This window comes from Haplochromis burtoni, unplaced genomic scaffold (assembly GCF_018398535.1).
Source record: "Haplochromis burtoni strain Fernald_Lab_line unplaced genomic scaffold, NCSU_Asbu1 Contig_251, whole genome shotgun sequence".
NCBI classification, from domain to species: domain Eukaryota; kingdom Metazoa; phylum Chordata; class Actinopteri; order Cichliformes; family Cichlidae; genus Haplochromis; species Haplochromis burtoni.
The window spans coordinates 144,118-154,783 of NW_024582612.1; the positions used below are offsets into that span (position 1 = coordinate 144,118).

At 39.8% G+C, this 10,666-nt stretch overlaps 1 protein-coding gene across 1 annotated transcript in view; it reads right to left on the reverse strand.

The window, feature by feature from the left end:
• Positions 1–904, reverse strand: part of LOC121815615 (cytochrome c oxidase subunit 8A, mitochondrial-like) — a 3,716-nt gene extending 2,812 nt beyond the window's left edge. The window contains exon 1 of the mRNA XM_042227262.1: positions 636–904. Coding sequence (XP_042083196.1) covers positions 636–752 — 117 coding nt within the window. The 5' untranslated portion in view covers positions 753–904. The remainder of the gene's footprint in view (positions 1–635) is intronic.
• Between the last annotated feature and the right edge of the window lie 9,762 nt (positions 905–10,666).

The window sequence follows — 10,666 nt, forward strand, 5'->3', positions numbered from 1 at the left end:
ATGGCAGGTATAACTGTCTGTGAAACAAGGTTGCTGCGATAAGTGAAACGACTACTACAACGGCCTTAATGGCCCCATTACTTCGGGTATACTGGGGCCGGCAGTTGATATAATTTTCGGCGGTGAACATAAAAACAGCCTCGTCGCAAGTTGGAGTGAGCAGAAAGATTTAAAAAAGATGAAAGTTTACTGCAAAGTTTCTTGAAAAGTAAACGAGTCTCAAGCTTGTATAGAGGGAGGTTGTAACACCTCCCTCTATACAATATGATAGTCTCCGATCTTCTACACACTTGCTTAAACTGACAGAAACGACACCTTAAAACCGGCCGCGCCTCCCACGAGATCCGCGCAAGGTTACATAAATTGAGGCGCACGACCGGCCTACAGCACGTCAAAGCGCGACGCCAAAGCCCCCCATGTAACGGGGGAACGTTACACCCTTGAGTCTCTAACATTATAGAGACTCAGATTAGTTTATTATATTAAAAAAAAAACCCACTTACAGTCAGAACAAAAAATACATTAAGCTCCGACCGCTGCACAGACAGTGACCTCGTCAGCCAAGGACAAACCATAGCTGCTAACACATTTAAGCGCGACATATCAAATGTAGTTCGCCGATAGATCAGACTTACAAAGGAGCCGATCTTGTCCTTCGCTGGTCTAGTGTAGATGCTGGCTCTCTGAGCCACGACGTGTCCCCTTAGGACAGGAGCAGCGCGGCGAGCAATCGCTCCTAGAACTCCAGGCATGTTGACGAATAATGGCTACGAAATGCGTTGGTTTCTTCTCGGCAACAGAGCAGCTCTTCTTCGTCGTCTTCTTCTTCTTCTTCGTGCTGTTAACTGGCCGTTGGCACACAGTTGAACTGGTGCATTACCGCCACCAGCTGGAGCTCATTTAGAACACCTTATATTCTGTTTAATGTCCAGCATCCTGTTTGATTAAGCATGTGTTTGTAGTGGCTGTGATGATCATATATCTCTGAATTTAAAAAACAAACAAACCTATTCATAAAATATTAATAACAATTAATAACAGAAGAATAGATAAATAAACAGGCATGAGCAGAGTGTGACAGTTTTTTAAATTTAATATTTACATTTAATATTTTGAATGTTGTGGTCCAAATTTAACATAATGTTCTGACAAACATTTGGTAAATCATTATAAAGAAAATAAAAGTGGTTCAAGTAAGGAGCCTTGGGGTACTCCAACCATATAATCAAGGTAAAGAGATTTCTTACCACTGTTAACAGGGGGCATTAAAATATGACTGAAAAATTATTGTGAACTGTTGGCAAAACATCTGGTTAAACATATGACATTCAGACATTCTCAAAAAATGTGATTAATAGAGCACCAAATCACAACTTAACAGGCCTTTATATTGTCAGGTAAAGACACTGCACAACGCATTGTGGGGAAGATGGGGGAGCTTAACTTTAACAGACTTGTGTTTGCTGCTGAATCATATACTACAGATCCATAATATAACACTGATCATAGCTGATTAATGTATCTGCCCCTCAAATCCCAAATCTATCTAAACTAAACAGCAGATTATATTCAAAAGCCAACTCTCAACATCAGTTGCCTCACGGACCTGTTAACTGCAAGGCATATATGTCATTCAAATAAAAACTAACAACAAAAAGTTGGCAACACAAAGAAAAGCTCCCTTTTAACAGGAAGAAACCTCTGGCAGATCCAGAGTCAGCTATCTGCTGGGGTCACATATAAAACTGGGACATATGGGCTTTTTCTGTATTCCTCCGTATTTACACATGGACGTGGACATGGATCTGTTTGAAGCTGGCACCGTGAAATTTGTCTCAAAAGCCCATGTGGGCATGTGATGTGGTCTATATCAGCCATAGACCACACACGTATTTAAGGTTGTGTAGTGAACGAGAGGAATATTCCATGTAGTCTTAGACATTTGTATGTAAAAACGGTTTTTGAAAGACAATATGATTTGTGAAGCTGAACTTTATAATATTTTCCGTAAATAATCACAATCTTTATCAGGTTTGGATGTACACATTTGTAAAATAGTTTTACGTGTGGTCAGATTGCTTTGTATTTGTGTCTGCATTGGTGTATGCATTTGTTAGTCCTCAAACGTTACACACAAATCATTGTATACATCTGTACATCGTAGTTTATGCTTGTGGATCATATTATATCCCTTCGTAACACTTTTGGGGCTTGCCGCACTTTCAGAAGGACATCTGTAGTAATGAAATATATTAATAATGTTATTAACCCTTAAGGACGCACAGTGACACTGGTGTCACTGCCCCTTTACACTTAGAGAAAAACTATTTATAATGGTTTAACGTCTACCGCACAAACTAGTTCAGTCATGTGACAAGTGAGGCACTCTGGGTGTTCAAGACACCATTTTCAAAGTCTTGGTCCACCTGGTTAGCTAATGAGACCACTATGCTAATTTTAAAAACTTTCTTTTCTTTTTGCAAAGGTAAGCTTTTACTCATTCAGCAATTCTAAACATTAGATAAGATGTCATAGGTCATTTGTAACCTAGTTTGGTAATATTTCTGAAACAATTTGATCTAGAATCAGTTTGTTAAATATCGCTGTGACAAATATGTCACATCGGGCATTAAACTCCAAATTTTCTTAAAAAAAATGTTGTGACATATTTGTCACAAAAAGACAAAAACTGATCATTTGCTTAGTCAGTTTAGCTCATTCAGTTATTTTAAGTAAATGTATTCTTTGTTGTTAATTCTCAGTCATATTTAACTAAATTCAAGCATAACTAATTTATTAAATTACCTAAATTTGTGATGGAACTTTACTTTAGCTTTGTTGAGGCGTTTTTCAGTTACCCCCCATTTTTTTTGTCATTTTCACTCTTTGGTAGAATGGATAAAAAGAAAAAATATAGTGTTCAAGATGCGCTGGAGTTTATCACTGCAGAGGACAGTGAGTATGAGGGATGTGAAAGTAGCTCAGATGAAGATTCTGAAGACCCTAATTACATCCCCCACAAAGACGTGTAGAGTGATGAATCAAGTGAATCCAGTGATTCAACTCTGTTGATGAGCAAATGGTACCCTTCAAGGGGACACACAGCCCAATAAGGCAGTATGTGAAGGGAAAGCCCCACCCCTGGGGATTGAAAATCTGGGCCCGGTGCTCATCCTCTGGTATGCTCCATGATTTTGTTGTTTATCAAGGTGGTACTGGGAAGAAGACTTTACTTGGGATTGGAGGAGATGTTGTGGTGAAGTTGTGTGAAACTCTGCCAGCTGAGCAAAACTACAAAGTTTTTGCTGATAACTTCTTCTCCTCAGCCCCACTTGTGCTCACACTTCTTCAGCGACAGATCTACTTTGTAGGAACACTTCGTGGAAATCGCTTAGCAGGTTGTCAGCTTGAAGATGAAAAAAGTCTTGCCCAGAGAGGCAGAGGATCTGTTGATGCCAGGGTGAATAAGGAGGAGAGCATGGTTATTGTGAAGTGGTATGACAACAAATCTGTTACCCTCATCTCATCCTATCCGGTTGTTCAGTCTGACGTCACTAGCCGTGTCTGGGCCTAAACTCCGCTGCAGGTCCATATATCAAACGATCACTATGGCATTACTGAGAGTTGAAAAACTGTCTAAAGTCTTTCATCTTTAATAAAATGATCAGCGTTCTGCTCTACCAGGTGTAACAATTGAGTTTAACATCCAGGCATCCATGAAAACGGAATTTATGACATTTAACGGAGTTAGAAGTTAGCAGGGAGTTAGCTCGCTAGCTTCTATCTAAATACAATATAGCATGTCCTGACTGCGGGGTTTTGGAAACAAATTCAAACGTACAGCTCTGCTATCACTTCCAACATAAATGAAGACAGAAAACTAAACAGCAGTGACGTTTGTAGGGTTACTGAAGTTGGGCTAGCTGCTATATAATGATGTGCTACGTGACCGCTAGCGACACAGCTATGTTAGCATAATATAAACAAGCTAACTTTTTTTCCACTCGATAAAAGTTAACGTGAGTGTTCTCGGTGGTCAGGAACAAATGTAATCGCATGGCAGGATGCTGTAAAAGGACCAAACTTCAGCCAGGAGAACAACTGAGATAATCCATCCACAATACGAGGTTAGTCATTCATATACTGCTGCATGGGCTGGGCTGTAGTTACATCCTAAGGTTTTAAAAACTGAGCTTAAATAAATGATTAGCGGTAATAAAAGCCGAGGGAGGTCAACAGTGATCACTGACTGTTTTAGGAGCTTTTTGAGATTAAATAGAAGAAAATACAAAACATTAAACATGTTAACAACACAAAAGCCATATTAAACGCAGACTACTTTAGGCCCGGAAGTAGGATTCGTCACGTCATCACTTAATCCATATTGTGCAACTGAGCCTCAAGATACAGTCCGTCGCTGGAGCAAATCGGGCAAGGCATTTGTTGAGGTCAAAAGGCCACACATTGTGGAGTACAACACATTCATGGGGGGTATTGACCTGCTTGACACCTGCATTGCAAGGTACAAGTACCACATGAAGTCACGGAGGTGGTATCTCTACCTGTTCTGGCAAACCACATGCTCGGTGTTGTCAACGCATGGTTGATTTACCGTCGTGACTGCAAGCTACTTGGTGTCCAAAAGCCACTGAAAAAAGAAGCTTCCAGGCAGAAGTTGCCACAAGCCTGATCCTTTGGAAATCACACAGGGGGCGCCCATCACAGAACATCTCATCACCACCTCCACCACCCAAGAGAGTTCGTGTTGGAGTTCCAGAGGATGTCCGGACTGATGAGGTTGCACATTGGCCTGTAAAATGTGAAAAGCGAGGTCGGTGCAAAAATTGCAAGGTGAATGCAACTACCACCCTCTGTGAAAAATGTGATGTACGTCTTTGTTTCACAGAGGAAAGAAATTGCTTCAAAAGTTACCATTACCAAAGGTAAACTTCTAACAACTGGAATGAAAAAAGCCATTTGAGCAAGTTATTGACTTTATGTAACATTCTTTTCTATTTTGGCATAAGAAGATGACAAAAAAAAAAAAAAAGTAACATGTTTTTATATGCTCATGTTTTTAGTTCATTACACCTCTCTAATGTTAATGTTTTTTCAGTGACATTTTCAATTGTACCTCCAACATTGGGCTGATTTATATGATTTTTTTTTCCAAGATGCTTGTTGAAGTAAACCAAGAAATGTTACTATCATTATCCATGTTAAGAATTTGAAAATAAAAAGGAAATTCTGTTTTTAAAAGCAAGAAAGTGTTTACAGAATTACTTTCTAAATATAGAACAAATGTACCTTGTATGCCCAATGTGACGCATATGTGACATTTCAGATCTGGGGCAGTGGGTGGAGCTATTACAAAAAAAACTTCAGAAATGTGTTATATATCATTCATTTGATATAACTTACAACCCCCGTAATCTTCATGAAAGTAGAAATAGGTATAATCATCATCATCATCATCTAATAATAATATAATATTAGTTCGTATGACTGTTACTATAAATGTTTGATTCATTTACTAACATAATCATCCTGCTGTAACCAGGTTTATTAATATGCTGCTCGGCAGATACCCATCACTAACCCCAGCAGTTAAAAGACATATACATTGTCTTGTTAAACTGTTGCCTGATAACTTGTTTCCCCAATCAGTTTGGACCTTAGTGTATCGATCTGTGGACTCAGAATCCCACTACAGAGTCTTGCTCTGGTTAAGAAGTCCAGGCTCCAATCCAGTAGGCAGTGCAGAACTTAGATGGGAGCCAATGGATGAGAGGACCTGCCCAGTTCTAACCGTCGCTAGCCTCCAGATATGGTAAATGGGCTGCGTCTTATATAGCGCTATATAGCGCTTTTCTACATTTAAACCCTTTAAATGCCAGTTTAAAAATTGGAATTATTAATTAATTATTTTAATAAAATTCACAAAAAGGAATTATTTTCTCTATAATAAACAGTAGAGGGTGGGGCATTGGGGGTGATTATAAACATAATAATTCATGTTTTGTGGGGGTTTTTTGTAAAGAAATTGTGCAGTCCTTCAAATGTTTAAACTGGGATTTAATGGGTTAAAATCCTGAAAACGTTTGATCATTTTGACAATGGCTCAAGTTAATCAAGTGATTTCTGAAAAACAAAGCAGAAAAAATGTATAGCTTTGTGAGGATTTCATGACAGATTATGTGCACAGATTTTTGTCCACGAGGTGTCCAAAGATTGCAAAATTTAAGCAGTTGAAAAAGAATTAAACACAATTAACTATCAGCGAAATCACATGTAAATTATGACTCTGTGTTTAACAATTACAGCACAAATAATACCATTTTTTTTTTAATCAAATCAAGCTCAAGCTTTCTATTTAAAATCAAAAACTGATAGTTGCACTACCCACCTCTGCTTTTTTGTACCCAACTTGGCTGTTTTGAGGTGGCAAAGAGGATTATTATCAGTTAACACAAGGAACTTTGATCCCCAAATAATCTCTGAACGGTTCTTCCCACTTTAAAGCAAGCAATTCAAACTTTGTGCTACTGTAGTTGTGGTCATTTTTCTCAGCCTGGTGTAGCCTGCGGCTAGCATAAGCTATGACCCGCTTGGTGTGACCCTGCTGCTTACACAATACAGGCTGTAACCATGTTGACAAGCATCTGTCTTTACTATGAAGGGTTGAGTGAAACTGGCAAAACCCAAAATGGGAGCAGAATTAAGTTTGTCGTTCAGCTGCTCAAAAGCTAAATCACACTCAGGAGGCCACACAGCAGCTAAGTGTGGACCAGGTCTTCCTGTTTGCTTGGCACCTGTACTTCTGTTAAAAAGTCATAAAGTGGAACAGCAATCTGTGAGATCCCCTGAATGAATCTCCTCTAATTGCTGCAGAACCCTAAAAATGACTCTTTAACAGAGCCTGGGACCTTCCACTTTTTAACAGCAGACCTTGTATAGTTGTGTCCACACACTTTACCTTGAAACCAGATTCTGCCAGTCGCTTAAACACAGTCTCAAGCCTCTCTCAGTGTTGCTCAAAGGTCCCTGAAAAAAACTAAATGTTATCCAGGTTCACAAGAACGATCTGAAAAATGAGATCACCGATAATCACCTGCAACAGTATTTGATATGTGGCAGGTCCATCACAGATACCAAACAGCATTCTGGTATATTCACTGCACCAGACCAAATGGAGGTTACATTGTGCTTCTCACACACACACGCATGTATGCACACGCGCACACACACACACACACGCATGTATGCACACACATGCATGCACACGCACACACACACGCATGCACACGCGCACACACACACACGCATGTATGCACACACACGCATGCACACGCGCATGCACACACGCATGCACACACACGCAGCTCTCCAGCATCTGTTAACATTTTTATTGCAGACTGTAAACTGTTCAAATCTGAGGAACTTTTGAATGAGAACGAGGATTGACCAAATGATGTTTTATATTTTGATATCACCATGAGCTACACCTCTGGTTACACCGCCTGTGCTGCTGGCCTTGAGAATCATTCTGTGTACTAACTCTGCGACAAGACCCTCGATGCATTTAAAAGTCAGTTTCGAAAAAGAGAAATCCACACACTCATCAGCAAACGCACACACTCATCAACAAATACACGTAGATTACTTAATTTAATAGACTACTCATACAGTAAAAACACTGAAACCACAATATTGTCTCTAGATGCAGAAAAAGCGTTTGACAGAGTTAACTGGAAATTTTTAATTGCAACTTTACACAAATTTGGTTTTGGAAACTCTTTCATAAACTGGCTAAGAATATTATACAATTCCCCAACAGCTCGTATCAGAACAAATAACCAAACATCCTCCAGCTTCTGTCTCCTGAGGGGCACCAGGCAGGGATGCCACTCTCCCCTTCACTTTTTGCAATTTTTATCAAACCACTAGCAGCAGCATTTAGACAGGCTACAACAATTAAGGGCATAAAATGTAAGAACATAGAACATAAAATCAGTCTCTATGCAGATGATGTGTTGCTTTTCTCCCAAACTCACAAACCAACCTTTCTGAGGTAATTAATCTAATAAACTGGTTTTCAAGAGTTTCAGATTATTCAATTAACTGGTCAAAATCTACAGTTCTTCCAATTAACTGCTCCTTCCATAATTCTTCTTCTGCCCCACTACAATCTGGAAATATTAAATATTTAGGTATTAATGTTTCTCCTAAGCTTTCAGACTTAACTAAATTAAACACCTACAACTGCACGGCCACTAACAACTCCAACATCATTGTGAAGTTTTAATTAGTCAATTTCTTTTTTTCAGCGATCATGATAGGTTACCTGGACCAAAATTGCCAGGTCCAATTTTGTGTTCAGCCCTGTGTGTGTGGGATTATTCTGTGTAATGGTTGTGTTACATAGTTATCATCACTGAGGTGGATCTCATGTTGTATTTTATCAATGTAACCCAATTCCTCATCTTCAACTGCCATACCTCTCAGTGTGTATATGAAGGCTGCATTTTTTGATCACGTTGATATGACGCTAGGACGAGTGTGCTGAATCTTTGACAAGGCCAGTCTGTCTCTTCTCCACACTGATCATTATGCAGGCACTATCCCTCCCCTCTTCAGCTGGATACAGATCAGTGCCATTTCCTTCATTGATGCCACTCAGTACTTCATAAAAGGAGCAGCCTCTTTCTACTGGTAACAGGCCAAACCATATTTTTCCTACATTCCTACTTTTACATGGTTTTTCTTTATCTTCAGTCTCCTTCCAGCTGGTTGAAGATTCTCCAATAATCGCTGGCTCTCCCTTGTAACCTACCTGGATCCCTTACCTTCATCTTCTCACCTGCCTGCTCATCCCCTGCTGCCAACACTCACCTCGATGCCAATCTGTGCTCAGCTTCTCCCCTCTGGAAGCGTCCCCGTGGACTCTCAAGTAAGATCTCCCTCACCATTCAATTTGTACTCAGCTTAATCGATAGTGTCCTAACACTTGTCTCCTTTCTTAATGGAAGTCCTTTCCTTTCTTATACCTGGAAGAAAGCCCTGCACATGTTCCTTACCATTACTAACCTTCCCCTGTTTGAGCATAATAAAAACTGTGAAACCGTGTCTCACCTGGTTCTGCTTTTAAGTCAAATCTAGTTATTTGGTCACGCAACCATGACATTTGTTTTCACAGCCACTATATATGCTCCCCAAATGCAAGTAAAACTTTCACAGTTTTTCATAAACGACAGGTTTCTCTGGCGTTCCATATCTCTGACACTCATTCAGATCTCATGCTGTACATCACAGAGGACAATGTTTCCTTCCTTTTTCTTGTTTACAATAATTAAACAATTCTGGACTGTGTCATAAAATTAAAGCCAGACATTCTCCTCCTAACATTCCTACAAACATTAGGAGAAAATTATCGTATGGGTACTAATTTTATCCAGGTAAGTAGTTTAAATTTGCCAGCTGGACTCCCTGCAGTATCCATCGAGAAGTCCTGGTGGTAAAAAAGATGCCTAAAGAACTTAAGTGTGTAATAGACTCAGTTGTAAAAATTGTAAACTTCATAAAGACCAGGTTGGTCTTTCCTATTCCATGAGCTCTGTAATAAGATGGCCAGCAAACATGTCCAGCTTCTGCTCCATACTGAAGTATGATGGCTTTAAAGAGGGGAAAAACTTTCTAGGCTTTTTGAATTTCACAGAGAGGTGTTCCAGGTGTTTTTGAAGACACTGTGTGGCTCAATCAGTTGGAATACTCGTTGAACATTTCTTGTTTAAATGAGCTGAATTTGGGACTACAGGGACTCTCCATCAGTGTTTTTGATGTGCAGGACCAAATCAACACAATGTCGAAGAAACTGGAGTTTTTCAAACTCGAGGTCAGGACAGGCGATGCTTCAACTTTCTCCAGTTGGAGAGTTTCCTGTCTGACAGCAACCCGACCCTCACCAAGTCAGACAACAGTTCATCTGTGTTGTCAGAGTCACTCCTTTCAGCCACGCTAGGAGAGTTATTATCTGAGTTTGTGCATGCATAAGCTGATCGATCACTATTTTCTGAGCTTCTGAGATAATGCCCCTGATCTTATTCCCTTCTTTGTGTTTTTTCCACCTAGAAACACCAGCTGCTGTAAGCTCAGGGTGGCTGTAGCTCAGGAGGTAGTGCAGGTCATTACAAACTGTAAGCTTGGAGATCCCTGACTGCTCCAGTCTCCTGCCAAATATCCTTGGACAAAATACTAACCCGAGGTTGTTCTCTGATAAATAAATCAGGGTTTGAATAGCACATAGAAAGCGTGTTGCATGAAGCACATTGAGTGCTCAAGTGGTGTAGGAAAAATGCTATTTAAGAACCAATCTGTTGACCCAGAAATGTAGATGGATATTAGAGGATCAAATACTTATTTCAGTGAATCACATGCATATCGTAGCTTTTGTATAATGTGTTTATTCTGGATTTTTGGTTGATTTTGTGTGTTTAGCATAAAAATTATTGGCTGTTCAGTTCAAACTTGTGTTACTCTCTGAGGTTTGTGATTGCTGCATATGTGCATTTAGAAATGCTCCCATTCAGTGGTCCATGGTATGGGATACAGAAGGAGGTAAATGACCTGCACTGGTACTTCTTCAGGGACCCCAACAAAATGGAAATCT